The sequence below is a fragment of the Procambarus clarkii genome, chromosome 18 (genome assembly GCF_040958095.1).
Source record: "Procambarus clarkii isolate CNS0578487 chromosome 18, FALCON_Pclarkii_2.0, whole genome shotgun sequence".
NCBI classification, from domain to species: domain Eukaryota; kingdom Metazoa; phylum Arthropoda; class Malacostraca; order Decapoda; family Cambaridae; genus Procambarus; species Procambarus clarkii.
Window position 1 is genome coordinate 9,145,496 of NC_091167.1, and position 19,581 is coordinate 9,165,076.

Here is a 19,581-nt window from a genome sequence, read left to right on the forward strand (position 1 = left end):
AGGTAGTGTCGTCAGCAAATAGAATTGTCGTCAGCAAATAATAGTCGTCATAGTACAAATAATAGTCAGCAAATAGTCGTCAGCAAATAGAATCACACTTGTGGTTTTGATGTGGCACGTTTGGCCAAGTCATCCGCCACCTCGTTGAGCACTATTCCAACATGAGATGGAATCCACATGAATTTCACACTATAACCTTTCAGCTGTATCTCAGTTATTCTTCTCTTACAGTCCTCCACTATAGACATGAAGACTGGGTTTCGACTGTTTAAGGACTCCAGTGCTCCTCGGCTATCGACAAATACAAAAACATTTTTGTCGTCATGACGTACTTCCTCCAAACACGCCAGAATGGCCTGCAGTTCAGCTTGTGTGGATGATATATAATTACTAAGCCGGAGTTCAATTATCCTGTCCACAGTCCCAAACTCCGTATAATCCCTTATTAGGACACCACACCCTGCCCTGCCATCTTCCGCCACCGACCCGTCGCAATATACATGTAAACTGTTGCCTCTTGGTAACCGAGATATCATGCTTCCATACAAACACCGTAATTGTCCCGGTTCATGATGAATCTTTTTCACCTTGAGGGGTACAATTTCGACGTCTATTTTCTGTACTTTCCAGGGAGCAGACATATTACACTGTCGAGAGGGTTTACAGCAGTCAAGTACGTCGTATTCCCTGAGGTCATGAGCTAATCCTCTCGTATAGCGTGTCTCCCTCAGTTTCCTGGAAGTGTGTACGTCACTCAAGCAGGTCTGAACGCTCTCAAACAGCTTATCCCCTCCTTTTCTCCGCATGAAACGAATAGATACTCTAGTGTTAATGTCACGGACTCTATCACACACACTCTGTAAATTTAATTCCATTCTCATTATTTCAATCATTGCATTTCTTTGACATCCAAGAATAATCCTCATAGCCTCGTTCTGTATCAGCTCTATTTTTTGAATTCTGCCTTGGCCTGTGTAAGACAATACGGGTGCTGCGTAGTCTATCAGGGACCGAACAGTGCTTATGTATAACATCCGCAAGATAGGCACCCCAACACCTTTACCAGAAAAAGCCAGTGCTTTTAGAGGATGCAGACGGGCTTTACATAAGGTGCTGATATGATTTATTTCAGCATTTTTACTCTCACATGTGTATCCAACATACATGCCCAGATACTTGTACTTCTGTACACGGCTCAGTTCCACACCATTTAGAGTAAGTGTTATATTTCTTCGTTTCCTATACTCGTATTTGGTTTTATCTGCATTTATAACTAAGCCTAACTTGTGACAGGTTGTACCAAGTATGTTAAGAGCATCTTGAATTTTGTTCCCAGAAGTGCCTTGTATAAGAATGTCATCAGCATATATGATCGTCGTGACCCCTGGAGGATACATCTCTGATGCTAATCTGTTCATTAATACATTGAATAAGGTGGGACTTAATACTCCCCCTTGTGGGGTACCTAACTGAAACCTCCGTTCCTCAGACATGTATCCCTGGTAATACACCTGACCTTTTCTGCCCTGTAGATAATCCCTTATCCAGTGTAGCAATCTCCCTGTTATTCCCAGATTGGCTAATTCGTATAAGATTACTTCCCCATTGGCTTTATCAAATGCTCCTTGTAGATCAACAAAAACTCTACAATTGTCATCCACATTAGACAAACACTTTAAGAGACAATCCGCAGTACTTTTGCCTTTGATAAAACCAAAGAGATTACTGGACATGTTATCACCTACAAGGTAGAGTAGCCTATTTAACAAAATCCTTTCCATCATTTTACAAAAGCAGGATATTAAGGAGACAGGTCTGTAGCCACCGTTTGACTTAGGGATAGGAATGATGACTGCCTCTTTCCATTTTCTTGGTAACTTTCCCTCTCTATAACTCATATTAAACAAATCAAGTAAGGGACTAGGTTTCATAGCGGCTAAATAATTAAGTATGTCATACGTTACTCCATCTTTTCCCGGAGCAGTGGAGCTGCCACTTTTTATAGCATCCAGTAGCTCATCGTGGGTTATCTCAGTGCATGTTATAGATCTTGTATTTAAGGCACATAAAGTTACTCCATTTCTAATATTTTCCCATGACTCAATGGTGACTCTCGTGTCTGCAGGTAAGGACTCCATACCAGCAGCACTTGCCCATTTATCTACTAACTCATTAGCAACTTTCCCTGGATCTGAGTGAGCAATGAATTTGGTCTTACAACCCCTGATTTTGTTTACTGCTCTCCATATGTCTTTAAGGTTCTTAGTATTACCAATGGACTGAGCAAATTCTTGCCAGTATCTGTCCCGCGCCTCCTTCCTCACCTGACTGCATTCCCTAGCCACTTCCAACATTGTATTTTTCTCTTCATCCCTCATTCCACTTTTTAACCATGCTTTATGCGCACTCCGTAGCATTCTCTCCCATCCCTTGACTTGCTGATCATTGGAATATTTAAATTTCTTAGGTCCGTGCGTCTTGCTTCCCCTGCCCCCGTTATTTTCCCTCTGTACTAATTTCTCTATGTTCTCGACCATGTCCTCGTAAAAACTATCAACGCAGAGCGGCGTGTAATGTTGATACCAATCTCCCATATTTTGAATAAAATAATTTTTCATATCTTTCTTAATATTTAGCCTTTTCCTTTGAAAGTGGACTTGTTTTTTCCCCAGTGGTAATTCAACGTTCAAGGCAAAGTGGTCACTAAGTAGTTCCCGAACAACCCGAGCCTCCCCCATAATCCCCTGAGAGTTTAAAACGCAGGCAAAGTCAAGCCGTCCTCCCCTGATGTGAGTTGGTTCATTGTTTCCCAAGAGACAGGTATCTGGATGATCTTGTAGAAACTGTAACCACTTGACCCCATTAGCATTAATACTACCCACTGTCCCAAGGCTTGTGTGCCGAGCATTAAGGTCCCCAATGACCAGTGAAGGATTAGTATAAATGCAGTCAGGTAAATAGTTAGCGTCGAAGCAGTTCCTGGATACATACAAATTAACTACTATAAATTCCCCTTCCCTTAATGATAATTTAACACAGACACTCTCTATACCTTGCGTTTTTGATGGCGGTTCTACTAACTCTGCTGGTATGGAGTTCTTAACATAAATCGACGTGCCTCTGATGTTATTTGCAGCGAAGAGGTGAAACCCTTTATAGCCATTTAATTTCAATAATCCTTCATTCCTATCCCCTGTCTCCTGGAGAGCTACAACATCAATATCATTTCCCATCACATAACAATGAACATCTGTAACCCTGTTTCTTAAACCATTAACATTCCATGACAACACTTTCAGTCTAGGGTGATCCATTATTAATCAATTCATTGCCTAAGTCATCCCCAATAAGTTCACTAAATGATAGCCATACCTTGTATAACATCTCCCACCTCCTCCCAAGTTCACCAGTAAAAGCGACATTGCGATTCTCAAGAGATTTTTTCAGCCCTGTGACGTCCATTATTGGCCCAAATGATTCCTTCATTTTATGTGTAATTATAGGGTTCTTCCTTTCCCTACGACTATCATCATTCACACACACTTCACTTTCCTTCATTTCATCACTCAATATTTCATTTTTGTCCTCAACCACTATATCCTGACTATCCTTCACCGTTTTCTGATTTTCCTTGACCTCCTGAACGTTTAATTTAGCCTCGATGGACTCGATTCTCTGCCCCAGATTTTGGAGGAACTCACCAACTTTTTAAGTTCAGCCCACACTTCCTTGACCATATTATTATGACCCTCTTTCTGAGCCACAGTAGCCACTTCACTCACCGTTACACTGTCACTGCCGGAGTCCTGAGTGGTGGCGTGGCTGCTTGTTGCTGGAGCCTGCCTAAGTAAAGGTGACTCCTTTACCCACGCATTCGTCCGGTTCACTGGCACTGTTTGGGGCAGACTGTTTTGCTGTGCTCCCGGTGTCTGGGTAAGAGCTCTTGCTTGCTCTGTAACATTCACCGGCCGGAGAACAGCCATACTCGGCCTCTTGCTACACACAGCCGAGCTCGCATTGTGAACACCTCCACGGTTGCAGCATCTGGGAACTATTTTCTCACCCAGATTCAGTCTGTTTCTACACACAGTAGAGAGGTGAGACTTTCCGCAGAAACGACATCGTGGATCATTTTGACAGCTCCAGGATTTATGCCCCCATCTGCAGCATTTCAGGCATATTATGGGCTCTTCCACATACTTTGCTACATGCCTGTAGCCAGCCCCGGTGATGAACACTTTCTCGGGTACGTCACCTCTCACTAGAGCCACCACCTGACTCCTAGCTTCACCTTTAATAAGGTGACGCTTGGCCCACACAAATCGTTGGTCGTCGAGTATAAACTCGGGGTCCAGAATCTGAGGGTATTTATAGATAATTACCTTCGTCAGCTTCTCGTTCCCCTCCGGTATTTCCATAAGAATTCCATCATATCCTTGCTGGCTAAGAAACGTCACTGCCTCCATAGAACCTACCGTTAAGTAAGGTCTGTTTACACCTTCCTTCAGCAGGGGCTCGAACTTGCGGTGTTCTCTTCCGAGTTTGACGGTCCACAGCAGCTTCTGATGATAGGCCAGCGTGCATGAGGCAGGGAAGAGAAGCCTCCATCTCCGCTGATCCTCACCTTCCTGACATCGTTCCGTCCGTTTGTCTGCATCAGTCTCGGCGTCGTTCTTCATTCTCTTATCGTTTCCGTTAAGTGTATTACTGTCCACACTACGCCTTGCCTCCTGTCTTCTTCGTTTCTTCTTATTCCTTGTCAGAACTTCTAGATACTCGCCCTCCTCGTCTGACTGGCTACTTTCAGGGTCCATGTTAATAACGTCGTGAGAAGTAGCCATGTCTTCTGGTGACTGAGTCTCCATCTCAGTACCCAGCATGGGGGGAGGGGGGGGGGGAAGGTGCGGAGCAGGTATCTTGACCCGACCGCGTCCCAGGTAAGACTGACTGACATACAGATATGTCAGAGTCAGCAATAGAACATCTAAGGGGGTTAAAAAGATGTAAGTTCCAATTAAGTAAGTAATTATCAAAAGAAGGCACCAAACCGGGAAGGCTATGTAGCACCATCAAATGTGCGGAATAATCAGAGGGCGCTAAATATCACCAAGGATGCCAATACGAGAACAGAAACGCATAAGGCGAATGATATCAAAAGTATCCGATTCACCAAGAATTCTATCAAGGGACAAGTGACCGCAAGGAATGGTCGGAAAGCAAGACACACGCTCGTCCTGGAAGTCAGGACATTCAACAAGGATATGCACGACGGCAAGAGGGACAATAATGTAATTTGGACAATAAGGAGCTGGGTGGCGCTCCATTAAGTGACCGTGAGTTAAGCGAGTATGGCCAAGACACAACCACGCTAGAGCCGTTTCCCACTGCCGGTTACGGTGGCAGGAGGAAGGCCACGGGGACACACAACGCTTAAGAGTATGCAGTTTGTTACCAACCACAGAAGACCAACAACCCTGCCAACGGGTAAGGATGGAGGAATGAATAACCACATAAAAGTCGGAAAAAGGAATACCTTTACGGGAAACGGGATAAGAGCGGAGAGCCTCTCTAGCGGCAGCATCCGCACACTCATTTAAAGAAACACCAACATGGCTGGGAACCCAGGAAAACTCTACGGATTTAAATTTACTAGAGATAAGAAACAGCCAATGTTGAATCTCGACGACTACCGGATGGACAGGATTAAAGGACCCGAGAACCATGAGGACACTACGAGAGTCAATTACAATCACAAAGGAGGATTGACAATGAGAAAACAGAAGACAGAGAGCATAGAGAAGAGCATAAAGTTCCACTGTGAAGATGCTAGTCTCCGAAGGGAGGCGACACATAAGTGCGGTCAGGAAAAACAACCGGGTAGCCCACACTGTCCACAAACTTAAACCCATCGGTGAAGATGGAAACGGAGCATGAGTGTGAAGAAAAGTGCTCAAGAAAAAGGTGTTTCAGAACCATAGGAGGAGTAAGAGCTTTAGTAATGCGGGTCAAGGATATACAAAACTTCGGAAGAGGGGACCCTCCATGAGGGCAAGGAAGGAACAATACGAGGAGAAATATGAGAAAGATGAATGGAAGAGTCCTGTAAGCGAGATAGCCGGATAGAAAGAGGGAGGTGGTGAAGAGGAACAGGAACTACAGGAGGGGTAAAAGTCAAAGCACGACAGAGGCGAGAGGAAGGATGTTGCAAGGACCGCGCCAGATAGCGAAGACAGTAGCGATCACAGCGGTCCTGGAGAGAGAGGAATCCAGTGTCAACATACAAGCTGAGGGCGCTAGTCGACCGAAAGGCACCAGAGCTGAGGCGCAACCCAGCATGGTGCAAAGCATCAAGACGGTGAAGAGTAGAAGAAGCGGACAAGTAAGTAGGGCAACCATAATCGAGTTTAGACAGAACAAGTGAGGAATGTAAAGAGACGAGCGTACGCCTATCCGCTCCCCAAGAAGTATGGGACAAAACCTTAAGGAGGGAAAGGGCCTTAGAGCATTCAGCGCAGAGGTAAGAGATATGGGCTGACCAAGACAAACAAGTGTCAAAGATTACCCCCAAAAGCTTAGCGGAATCCTTGTACACAAGGGGATGTCCATAAAGTGACAAAGAGGGACGAAGAATGACACTTCTGAGTAAAAGTCATAGCACAAGTCTTAGACGCAGAGAACTTGAAGTCATGATCGGTGGCCCAAGACGGTGGGAGATGGCGAAGCATCTCATAATGCATGCCATCGGAGCCTGCCGCCGTAGAACCGCAGAGGGCCAGGGCAGACTGAAGCTTAGAGAGAGAGAAGGGATCGTTATAGGGAAGGCTGAGATGGGTACAGGAATCCAAATGACGAGATTCAAGAAGAGGCTTAAGAAGAAGGAAGGATTGAGGAAGATGAACCAGAGCTAACAAATGAAAAGTGGGAACCCAATTCGGTCGCGACCTGCAACGGATCTGTCAAAAGAGCACCACAGAGGTGAAGGATTGGTGAGACATCGGGAACGAATTTACCCGCTATCTTGCGAATACGCTTCCAGATCAGCGGTAGAGGAGTTTCGGACGTGATGGTGGAGACATAAGACATCCAACATGCACGTTTAGCCATACGAATGGTCCTACGGGCGACCGCACTTGCCTTCCGAAACAAAAGAAAAGATTCAGTCGTCTGACGGCGACGGTGTCTCTTCTAGGCTGCACGCTTACAGCAGACAGCCCGAGCACAGTCCACATTCCATCAGGGAACGCACTTCCGCGTTCCCTGAGAGAAAGAGCAAGGAATAGAGTGAAGGGCAGCGTCGCAGACGGTGTCATAAAATAGGAGAAGGGCGTGAGGGAGAGGCAGAATGGAGAGGTCTGAGATAGTAGCATGGAGGGTAAAGAGAGGCCAGTCAGCCTCAGCAAACCACCACCTAGGGAAGGAGAGGGGAGGGTGAAAAGAGAAAAAGGAAACAAGGATGGGAAAATGGTCACTGCCATGAAGGTCATTAAGGACCCGCCACTTGAAGTCTAAGTAAAGGGAAGACGAGCAAAGAGAAAGATCAAGACAGGAAAGGGCACGAGTCCGAGAGTCTAAATGAGTGGGCTCACCAGAATTCAGAAGAGACAGGGAAGAAGAGAGGATGATCGGTTTGAGAAGGCGACCTCGGGTGTTTGTCAGAACATCACCCCAAAGGGTATGTCGACAATTGAAATCACCCAGCAGAAGCACAGGCTCCGGCAATGAGTCCAGGAGGTGTTTAAGATCAGGAAGAGAAAGCGGGACATTTGGGGGAAGATAAATGGAACAAACTGTGTACCATTTACGCACAAAGATATGGGCAGCAGAACATTGGAGAGGTGATGGAAAAAGTAAGGGGATGAAAGGAACATCAGAGCGAATAAAGAGAGCAGAAGAGTTATGGGCTTCAGCTATTGCTGGGGAGGGGAGAGAAAGGAATAGCCACGGAAGCGACCAGGACGAGCACCAAGCATCGGCTCCTGGAGACAGACACACAGGGGCGAAAACCGTGAAATCAGAAGTTGGAGTTCAAGGAAATTGGCGTAATATCCACGAAAGTTCCACTGAAGAAGAGACATCAACAAAAGGAGAAATGATAGCAACAGAGAACAAGGAAGAAACAAAGGTGCAAGAGGAACACAGTACGTTAAAGGTCAGGGTCAGAATCAGGGTCAGCAAAGTCAGGGTTAGGGGGGCATGGGTAAACTTAGCAAAGATGGAGGGAAGGGAGCAGGAGAACAAACCAGAGGCGGACGAGCAGGGTCCGGAGGAGGAGGAGGAGGAGGAGACAACCGAGAGGAGCAGTCAAGGACAGCAGGAGGAGGAGGAGGAGGAGCAGAAAGAGGGGGAACGCACCTCAGCAAGGGCAGCAACTGAGAAGGAAGCGGAGGCCAAAGAAACCTCCATAGCAGGAATAGGGGCGTGACCACCGAAATGGGAGGGGATGGAGCAAGAGAGTCAGAGGCAGTGGGCGAGAAAGAAAGCGAAGCCTTCTTGCCTGCCAGGGAGGAGGAAGTAGTCAGGCTTTCGCTTCTGACTCAAAGAGACAGGTGTCCCAGCAACAATGTACTGGACAACAGATTCAAGCGTCTCAACAGGGGAAGCAGAACGAGAGCAAACACGATGGCCATTGGGAGAGCGATGGACATCAGCTCGCACTGACAGGTGGCACGGAGAGTTAACAGATGAAGGAGAAGGATGGGAAGGAGGATAAGGGGGGGGGAGACGAGGAAGAAGACACAGGAGACATGACAGACTGGGCAGAAGGAAGAACCCCAGACAGAGAACCATGAGGGGGGGCCCTGCGGGACAGAACTCAAAGGAACAGAGGAGGAAGCGGTGGGCGTGTCTGGGTCTAAGCTAGCATGCTGTACAATACCAGTACAACTCAGATTATCGCGTTCAATTGGAGTAAATCAGTCAATCGCGATAATATGAACAGAACCACCGCTTAAAATTACTTAATAGCTACACCGAACGGCACAAGACGCGTGAGACTGAACACTGTAAACCAATGTTCACCACCGCTAAGCCACCATTGTAATAACCCACATTGTAATATCTCGACCGCGCACTCTGCTACTACCACTGAGCTAACCACGCAATCTCTGCTCTTTCTATGGTAATAACAGATGCTATCGATCATGTAAGATGTTAACACTCGGGCCGTCATACGAAGACGTAAACCAGGTACACAGAGGAAGGGGAGGGGGGGGAGGGAGGGAGGGGGAGAGAGAGAGAGAGAGAGAGAGAGAGAGAGAGAGAGAGAGAGAGAGAGAGAGAGAGAGAGAGAGAGAGAGAGAGAGAGAGAGAGAGAGAGAGAGACAGCGACAGAGAGAGAGAGAGAGAGAGAGAGAGAGAGAGAGAGAGAGAGAGAGAGAGAGAGAGAGAGAGAGAGAGAGAGAGAGAGAGAGAGAGAGAGAGAGAGAGACAGAGAGACAGAGAGAGAGAGACAGAGAGACAGAGAGAGAGAGAGAGAGAGAGAGAGAGAGAGAGAGAGAGAGAGAGAGAGAGAGAGAGAGAGAGAGAGAGAGAGAGAGAGAGAGAGAGAGAGAGACAGCGACAGAGAGAGAGAGAGAGAGAGAGAGAGAGAGAGAGAGAGAGAGAGAGAGAGAGAGAGAGAGAGAGAGAGAGAGAGAGAGAGAGAGAGAGAGAGAGAGAGAGAGAGACAGAGAGACAGAGACAGAGAGACAGAGAGAGAGAGAGAGAGAGACAGAGAGAGAGAGAGAGAGAGAGAGAGAGAGAGAGAGAGAGAGAGAGAGAGAGAGAGAGAGAGAGAGAGAGAGAGAGAGAGACAGACAGAGAGAGAGACAGAGAGAGAGAGAGAGAGAGAGAGAGAGAGAGAGAGAGAGAGAGAGAGAGAGAGAGAGAGAGAGAGAGAGAGAGAGAGACAGAGAGAAAGAGAGACAGAGAGAGAGAGAGAGACAGAGAGAAAGAGAGACAGAGAGAGAGAGAGAGAGAGAGAGAGAGAGAGAGAGAGAGAGAGAGAGAGAGAGAGAGAGAGAGAGAGAGAGAGAGAGAGAGAGAGAGAGAGAGAGAGAGAGAGAGAGAGAGAGAGAGAGAGAGAGAGAGAGAGAGAGAGAGAGAGAGAGAGAGAGAGAGAGAGAGAGAGCAAGGGAGGGAGAACTAGAGCGAGTGAGGGCGAGGGAGAGTGAGACACTAGTGAGGGAGAGTGAGACAGAAAGATAGAGATAATCGTAGTCACAGCCTATCGTATGAGTTACCGAGTGACGCTGCCACCACCCTGAGTTACCGGACAGGGGACCGGAGTGAGATTCGTTGGTCTTGCAGATGGAATAACCTACCAGGACAGGTGTAGGGGACAATTGAACGGTACAAGGATCCTGGCCTGACACTCGAATAATCCTGACCACTTGGGAACTATAGTGTACACAAGAATAAGGCGGGACACACCCAATACTAACACCTCAACACGGAAGACGAACGGGGGGGATTAGTACTGAATACTTAAGATACTAGGTCACTGGGGCAAAGGGGACGGTAGGCCCAATATCACTAAGACAAGGAACCATTAATTAATACACATTTTATAACACTTAATATCTGACTTTATTTGAAATAATTAAATAAGACACTCCCTAACTATATTCCCTACTAGAGGCCAAGAGTACTGAATGAGGTGCTTTAGTACAAGAGAGCCGTACTTACTCGTATGTTGTTCCACAGTTTCCTGGAGATGATGTTCCTTCCCCGAGTCCACACACACACCTCCCTACTGGGCTGCGCCCACTCTACTGACTGTCCCATGATCTGCTGCTCCTCAGCTGAACATGAGGGTTTTACATTTGATGTTTAGGGGTTAATCCCTGAAGATTATCATGACGGCATCAACTCTGACCTCTTCGTGATTCGATGACCGTTGACCTGACTCTATGGCTAACTTGTACAGAGGTGTAACTTTTACATTGTCTGCTGCCACCTGACTGGCGCCCGTGGTTTGTTCATCCTCCACGTGGCTTGTTTATGCTGTTATGATCATGATGTACTATGTACTGCTCTCTTGTTACATCATGTGCATATCCAACCCATGCTAGTCATTCAGGGGACCCACCTTTTTCATGTTGTGAGGTGTGGGGTTTGTAGGATTGGTTCTGTACTCACCTGGTAAGGCTCCTGGCTGTGCTTGAAGGGTTTGAGCTCTGGCTCTTGGGTCCCACCTATCTGGTAGAACTTGGAGGATAGTACCAGGATAGTACCAGTGGAGTGCAGTGGTGCTATAGGCACACTTGGGGAACACTGTATTACCATGAGAGGTCTGTGGTTGTTACACGACCTACTTGCGAGCATAAGCCTTCTTGCTGGTTCGTCCGTGGACTTCCAGGGCACACTAGCCTGTTTTCGTATAGCAGTGCCAGCCCATCCTAGTTGTGGGGGGTATGTGGGCCGGCGGGCCGCTCCTAGCAGCTGCCTGGTGGGCCACCCTCTGGCCGGTCTAGCCTGGCTTGGGGTGTAAAAGAGCTCCCAGTACCCCATCCAGCAGGTATCGAGCGGGGTTTCTCCGCCGTCGGTCGCCTGGTGCAGGTTTCTGGGCCTGCTGGGTTTTGTCGTGTCTCCGTTGGCCCTGTTTGGGGTCTGCCTGCTCCGTTTCTCTGCCTTTGCAGAAGGGAGTTGCTATTTACATGTTACGGTGGTGCCTGTTGCTGCTGCTGCACGTGTGCATTGGTACCGTGTTTCACGGTGGCGTGTCCTTGTTCCTGTGTCCGGTTGTGGTGTGGCATTTTGCTACTGTTTTGTGCCTGGGGATTGCGTGGGGGGTTTTCTGTCCCTGCCTGATTGTCCACCCCTGGTTGTTTTCCTGGGGCTTTTGTACTTCTGCTCTTTCTTCCTGCCTCCTCTGCAGCAGGGGTGTTCTGCGTGTGTTATTGGGCGTTTTTCAGCCTGTGTCCTGTGATATGCTTCTGTGTCTTGGTCTATTGCAGTTGTTTGTACCCCTTGGTTCAGGTACTGTTCTGGCGGCGACCCTTCCGCCTTCTTTGGTTTCCTAGCTTGCCCTGCCGGTTGGTTTTTTTGGGGGGTCTTGCGATGTCTCGCGTCGGACCCGTCGTTTCTGAACTCCTGGCGGGCTTGCATGCTTTGGGGAGTTTTTCTGTTCGGCAGACGTTCCATCTCCTTGTGCCGCCTGGGTTTCGGTGGTCGCGCCCGAGATCTTCCCGCGGCTCCGCCTTTTCCTGGGCTCGGAGGGGCCTTGTCAGGGCTGCTTATGTTCTGCCTCGCGGTCAAGCCTCTGGTTGGTGGTCGGGTGGCTTCGTGGTAGGTGTCCTACCTGCGTGCTTCTCTTGGCGGCAGTATGGGGTATTTTGGCGGTCCTTCCTTTTCCTGTCCCTTCTTAGGTGGTTACTCTTGTTAGCTTGGTTTACTCTCGGCTTGGTTTTCTGGTGGGGGTTGGGGGCCATCGTCTTGCCACATACTGTCGCCTCTTTTCGTGCGGCGCGGGCGGAGCCGCTTCAGCTTGCTTTCGGTCTTGGTGTTGCTTCTGCACCGTTAGTAAGCTGTCTCGTGCGGTTTCACCTCCGGCCTGTTCATGTGCCGCTTGCACCATCCTGGTCTCTGGTCAGTGTGCTCTGTCTTCTCCTCGGTTGGTAGTGCCCCTTCGGTTCCAGTGTGTTTTTTCGTCGGTTCTTTCTTTTTGGCCTTTGCCTCTGGGGATTGAGTCGCTGAGTTTTCTTGCTCCTTCGGTTTTAGCATTTTGGTTGTTTGATGGCAACAGTCTCCATCTTTTCTGGCGCGGGGTGGGGCTGCTGCGTTCTGGAGGGGTCCAGGGTTTGTTGGTGCTTCGTTGGTCGGGCCGGGGGTGGGTCGTGTTTTGTGTTCAGTGGCGGCTGTGAGATTTTTTTATTTTCTTGACAGGTTATCAAAGAAATTGAGTCCTATGGATGTTACGTTAATCGCAACTACCTCGCAAGAGAGGCAGACCTTAAGCAGCAAGAGCTGCCAGTGGCAGATATTTAATCTTAAAGCCTAAGATCATAGAACCGCGGGAGCCAGGCGAAACCACTCGGGTAACACCTGTCACTTAGGTCACTGGCTCCTCCTAGTTAACAAACTAATAAAGGGTAGCCGACGGATTCTCACCTCTTATTTATAGAAGTGTGGTGCTGTGCAATGGACTCGAGCTTTAGATACAGACTTAATATGAACATAAGCAGGCAAAGCGTTGCAGAACATGAAATGTGGGGCAGTAATATTGGAAGGTTTGACGTAAACGACCGTTTTCTATAACAAAACAATTTATTCACAAAACAAAACTAAAACTACTACACAGTGAATTTACGTTACTTTACTGTCACTCCAGTGGCACATTAAAGTACAGCTAATCAACAGCCTGATGGACCCACGGTCTCCTTATCCCGTCGTCGCTGACTGAACAATGACACTAACTGAACAAAGTGGTGCCCACTGGTGACGCAAGCTTGCAATCAATATTGTCACGGCTTCACGGTGACCAATACTATAATCACAAAAACTTGACTGGCGCTCGCTGCCCACAACGAGATACCAAGTAACAAGGCGGTTAATCCAAGAATGATAACCCCTTATAAAAAATCTTACGTTAACACTTGTCTCTCAGGACAAACAAAGTTACTCTAATTGAATTTAAACAATTACGTTAATACACGTGTCACAACGACACTTAAATGGCATCAATAACTCGTAAATCAATTAATTACATCAACTCCATGAGCACCACACCAGAAATAAGTACAGTTTTGATATTCCTAGAGTACGACTTAATCAAACTAGAAATGCTCTACAAATCAAGGGACCCAGAATGTGGAATGACCTTCCCAACCATGTTAAAGACTGTACCTCTCTCAACCAGTTTAAGATAAAAACTAAACACTACCTAATAAATTCCCTGTAACCTACCTCACTCCTCTATTGTGAACCCATGTCTGTAATTTTTTTTGTTTAATCAACACTGTTTGTCAACCTATTGTATTTGTGCTGCTTTTTCAGTCATGTTCCCCCTTTTTTTTATCTTTATTTGTATTTGTTCTCAACACTTTTTATTCTTTATGCTCAATTAGTATTAAGTTCTAGATATTAATGTTTTTCTTGCCCGAAACGCATTGCGTAATAATGGCTTTAGGCATTGTATGTACTAGCTCTATCTATATATCAATCCATTAATGTAACATCACTTGTATGTATGTATGTACCTTACCTGAATAAACATATTTATTTATTTATTTATTTATTTAACTTGAAAGTCAAGCATTCGGTGAGTAATTCCCAATTAATTACTGAATACAACAGCCTATTAATTCAGACGAGTATTGATAAAGCCTACTGTCTCTCAACTGACAGTTCACTTCAGGTCTTATGACAAGATTACCTTAACGAGGGAAGACTAATGTACCACACACAAGGTTACAACACTCCGTGTAAACAACAACATCAACACCTGGTGAATTCACTAAGTGGCGATTACTAATTATCTTTAATTAGCTACGAGTGCTTAATCACCCTGTCCGCCGACAGAGCTGATCAGTCCAACGAATTACAACAGCTTAATTACAGGGCAATTGACTCCGATCATAGCAGACCGTCAACCCCTTACGTTAATTACTCAATTAACGATAGCTCGTTAACTCGTTAACACTACGTTAGTCTTCACTTGACAATTCCTCCACTGCGTGAACTTCACTGTGACTGTTGCCTTTACACGTCCCTACGTTAATCACAACAATGTTCAACGAACAAGTGACCTCGTTAAGTAAATCGTGACCCCCGGTGACGTTAACTGACTTTAATTCTCACGGAATCCTTCACAGTACACAACGCCTTCCACCAAGGTCAAACTTGTCTACGGTACAACACAGTACAACACAGTACAACACAGTACACCCTTGCCACTCACGGCAAAACTTGTAAATGACTTCCCCCAGTAAATTATCCACCAATAATTCACACTTTACCACAACACAACAGTAAAATATATAACCAAGGGAAATCTCCCTGTTACCACTTTTCACTGCTGAAAAAGGGAATCAAATTACAGCGAATACATACACGACACATAGAAAATTAACATAGAAGTAAATAACTCACTTTACCTCTGAATGTGTCACTAGGTGTCTTCACACACGTCATAAATCACAGTTGGGCCCAACCTCAACTTGATGACAAACAGGGTAGACTCACACGTCTCCAATTCCCATTCACCTCCCCAGGTGGTCCCAGGGACAGAGGACAACGGAACACTGGGGGCGAACCCAGCTTCAGAGTTTTATTACCCAAACGGAAACAGTGTACTTACATTAATGATGTGGGGCCCCTCTTTCACTCACACATACACGTCAATCACACTCCCACTGCTGCTGCTGGATGATGACGTAGGCGTCCTCACTTCCTACACGTGGTCAAGGTGGAGCACAGGGTCCCAGACCACGGGGTGTTAGCTCTACACACACACACAGACCAGGATGGCGCAGATACACCGGCTCAGGCGAGCCAGGGTTGCACACAACAGCAGGGATGCGGTACCACGCCCTCCCTCTTGACACGGTACCCCAGGATACGACGGTACCCGGTGTTACGACGGTACACGAGATGGAGTCCTTCACTGTTCCTCAGAATTATAACATTTAAGGTTTCTCTCTCTCACTGAAACCCTTTCTAGCACGTCTCACAGCAGTATCTTCAAGCACAGATACGATCGACGGCGGATGTCACTTTTATAGCCCGATAATTAACGCCTCACTCAGTCCAGCTCCTCTAAGATGGCGTCCCACAATTACGCGGCTCACTCACACGGAAGACATCTTCCGTCACGCAGGGTGCAGTCGCACCTCCACAGATCTCCAGTATCATCTATTGATACTGGTGATGGCTCAAAATGGCCACCACTTACGAGCTATTCATGCCCGTGCCATCTTTTCGGTGGCTTCATCTTCATCTTAACACATTCACAAGGGAGACATCTCCCGTCATGCAGGGTGCATTTGCACCTCCACAGATCTCCAGTATCAGCTCTTGATACTGGTAATGGCTCAAAAGGGCCACCACTTACGGGCTATTCATGCCCGTGCCACCTTTTGGGTGGCTTAATCTTCATCATTCATCATTACGCGGCTAGATGACAAGTTCACACGGCTCGATACAGGCCCCTTTCCGCTCTACCGGATTCTTACGCACGGTACACGGAAAGATAGCAAGATGTTGGCGTGACGTTAGGAACGTTGTAGGCGGATATTTCCCGATGCTTGGCCTAGCACGGGAAATACGTCGACAGGCAGCAACGTCCAAGGTAAGAATGCCGTTTCCCGCCAATACCATGCCTGGGGTACCATGCGGTACCCCTCAGCGTCTTGGCCAATCACGGTTCAGCATTTCTGAGGCCCCAGGCCCTCAACCAATCGCGCACCTGCCCCCTGACGCTACCCCCACCCACACACGAGGTGGACACGTGATAGGGGGGGTGGTCTACGGCCGTTAACCCCCCATACCTCCCTCTCTACACTTGACTTGTACAAAATTCCCTGAAATCAACTCCCTCCTGTAATTTCCTTCACAGACCTGATACAGCGATCAGGATGACATCAATGTCTAGCAAATGTCACGGCCGGGCTGTCCAACGACACCCAACACGACTGTGGAAAAGTTATATACAGAAAGTTGAATCACGGTGCACATCACTGGTGCACGATGCAATTTCGTACTCAATTCAGTGCACGAGAGAGCAGGGAAAATATGTCCCCTGACAGCGGCCCTCTGCTGTTGTTTGCGTGCCACGGCGTTTGGGTCTGGAGCGCGTTTTGCGTTGATCCAGTTCTGTTCTTCCCGGTTCACAGGTGATGGTGTCCCAGGTGGTCAGCCGTGTTCTTCCCTCATGCCCGTGGCATTCGTGGCTTCGCTGCCGTCTGGGTGACGTGGCCTTACGGTCTTTCGGGCATGGATTTTTGGTATTCGTGCGGGGGCCTTGCTGCTCGTTGTTCTCCTGTTGTTCCCGGGACTTTTCGGGGCTGTGGCGCCTTGGGTTGGCGTTTGCTGCCGGTTGTCTCGCTTCCGTGGAGGGTGCGTGGTGTCCGCCTCCCGGTTCTGTCCCTTTGACCTTCCTATGTGGGTAGTTAGTTAAAACCAGCGTTGAATGTAATGAAACGCCATTTTCTGGGTGAGACCCGGAGGCTCCCCGGCAACCCTCCCTCCCTCCGGTCGGCGCTTTTTCGTGTGTTTTGACATCCAGCCTCAGAACTGATGGGTGGATATAGCCGGCGTGGGAGGTCTGGTGCTACCCCCTTCCCCCTCCCAGGGAGGGGGGAGCTGCGCAGACAGCGGCGCGGTGACGTATGACGTCATACTAGTTTCCTTGTTTTCTGTTGAAGAGTTCTATCCACTAGTTCGCCTTTAGGTAGCAATTTTCACCAGAATAGGGGTTTGTTTTGGAATGCCTATCTTTCTGGATGCTTGACCCGGTCGATGGCAGACATAGAATGCTTCCTACCACACGGGGGTTTCTATAGGCCATTGCTCCCCTTGCCTCTCTGAGGGGGCCAGGTTCTGGCTCGTAGTCCCCGGTAGGCCCAAGAACTCCATACACATGACTAATGCCAAAGTCTGACATTAGCATATCAGCCTGGTAAAGCTACGGGGAGCCTCCGGGTCTCACCCAGAAAATGGCGTTTCTTTACATTCAACGCTGGTTGTTTGACTTTATAATCTTGTTTGTTTGCACTGTACATAGACAAGGGATTATCTTTGTTCATTGTTATTTTCAAGTTAAATTAAAGTTTCATTGTTCACGCTATTTGTTTTGCGTGTTTTCCCTTACTTTACCACAAAAGGCAACAGCCAAGCAGTCAACTTTTTTTTTTTTGTAAATGTGTTTGGCATTGACATCAGACATTAGGAGGACTGCCGAACACCTACACTTCTTTTTTCCATCACATTTAATAGGGGCCTGTCCAAGGAGCCTCACTCTAGTACTAGTACTAGAACATCCATTTGTGGTAAGTGTACTTGGCTTTTATACAGTTGCTTTTCAATATTTTCATTACTTTTAATATTTATATGGTGCTGTGTACTTTGTGAATTCCGAGGGTAACATATTGTCAGTGGTGGATAACTTTGGATTACGTGGTGACTGGAGACCTCAGTCATTCTCTTAATTGGTCATCCCTCCCTCAGTGTTATTACTCGTGTATTCCACCTTTTTTGTCCCTAGGATATTTCTCAAATTCAGACAGATCATCATTTTGGTACCCTGGTAGTTTGATTTGTCTTCGGGCCAAAGCACCCTATCTTCTGCAATCCGACCAAAGGAGGATACAGAGGACCATACTTCCTCTAGCACGGACTACGCTGTTGAGTTTGGGACCTCAACAGCAGTTCTCGTCACCAGTTGACACTAGTACCCCTATACGTCGGTTAGAGATGATATTTATTCAGGTATGGAATTAGCTTTCTTTTTTCAGAGCACAAAGAACGCTAATTCTGTAAGTATCATATAATTAAGTAGGAAATCCCTTGCTTGTGTCCTATAGAGACCTGGCAAGGTATCCCTACATTCTTGGACTACCCTTTCACTTTTGAAACAATTAAAAGTTTCATGAGTTTTCGAAACTATCGGTTTCACTTATTTAGTAGGATTTTCTTGCCCTTATTCTCTTATATTGAGTATCGGGTACAAGATTTCCTGCGATTTTGATTGATTAATCATTTACCATACTAATATTAACGTTAATTGTTAACGATTAACTTTCCACAGGATAGTTACCAGTTGCCATGTCATCCTGTTACTGGCACTTATAATATCACAGGTATATTCATTGTATATTTATTTGCTATTTCAAAATGTTTCGTCTCTCAGCATTTCGTAATGATCCAGCAAGTGAAGTAGGAAACCTAATTCGTGCCAGGAAAACAGAATTACAAACTCTTGCACACGCGTATCAACTAGATGTTCCCCATGGAGCCAACAAAAATGAAATTCACAACCTTATCCTGGACCACCTCTTAGATGAAGGAATTATAGACTCGATTCTCACGATAACCATTCTATTGCAGATCGGCAGGCTCTGGCAGCTATGAAGTTAAAGCTCGAATTAGCAAAAATAGAGCGAGAACAACAAAAAGCTCTGCAGATAGGGAACGTGAGGCTGCCCTAAAGAAAGAAGAACAAGAACGTGAGGCTCCCTAAAGAAAGAAGAACAGGAACGCAAGGCGGCCCTAGCGAAAGAAGCTCTACAAAGAAAAGAACTTGAGGCTGCTCTAAAGAAAGAAGAACAGGAACGCGAGGCGGCCCTAGCGAAAGAAGCTCTACAAAGAAAAGAACTTGAGGCTGCTCTAAAGAAAGAAGAACAGGAACGCGAGGCGGCCCTAGCGCAAGAAGCTCTACAAAGAAAAGAACTTGAGGCTGCTCTAAAGAAAGAAGAACAGGAACGCGAGGCGGCCCTAGCGAAAGAAGCTCTACAAAGAAAAGAACTTGAGGCTGCTCTAAAGAAAGAAGAACAGGAACGCGAGGCGGCCCTGGCGAAAGAAGCTCTATAAAGAAAGGAACGTGAGGCTGCCCTAAAGAAAGAAGAACAGGATCTTCATCTTCTGTTTTCATCTGTCTAAAGAATG

The 19,581-nt window shown here is 47.0% G+C and overlaps 2 protein-coding genes across 2 annotated transcripts; both read left to right on the plus strand.

Annotated features, from left to right (window-relative positions):
• Window positions 1-7,855: 7,855 nt before the first annotated feature.
• On the plus strand, window positions 7,856-8,422 carry LOC138365948 (neurofilament medium polypeptide-like). Its single transcript, XM_069326661.1, has one exon. It carries the CDS (start codon window positions 7,856-7,858, stop codon window positions 8,420-8,422), a length of 567 nt encoding a protein of 188 aa, XP_069182762.1.
• A 7,797-nt stretch (window positions 8,423-16,219) lies between these two features.
• LOC138365949 (axoneme-associated protein mst101(1)-like) lies at window positions 16,220-19,506 on the plus strand. Its single transcript, XM_069326662.1, has 2 exons — window positions 16,220-16,267; window positions 19,159-19,506. The coding sequence occupies exons 1-2, from the start codon at window positions 16,220-16,222 to the stop codon at window positions 19,504-19,506; spliced, it is 396 nt and encodes a 131-aa protein (XP_069182763.1).
• Window positions 19,507-19,581: the final 75 nt, after the last annotated feature.

What these genes read in the sequence shown, in the direction of transcription:
- LOC138365948 (XM_069326661.1), top strand. Translation starts at nt 7,856, where the DNA reads ATGAAAGGAACATCAGAGCGAATAAAGAGAGCAGAAGAGTTATGGGCT.
- LOC138365949 (XM_069326662.1), top strand. Translation starts at nt 16,220, where the DNA reads ATGCTTGGCCTAGCACGGGAAATACGTCGACAGGCAGCAACGTCCAAG. An exon ending in GACAGGCAGCAACGTCCAAG is followed by an intron (nt 16,268 to 19,158) that starts GTAAGAATGCCG and finishes GGCTCCCTAAAG; the next exon opens with AAAGAAGAACAGGAACGCAA.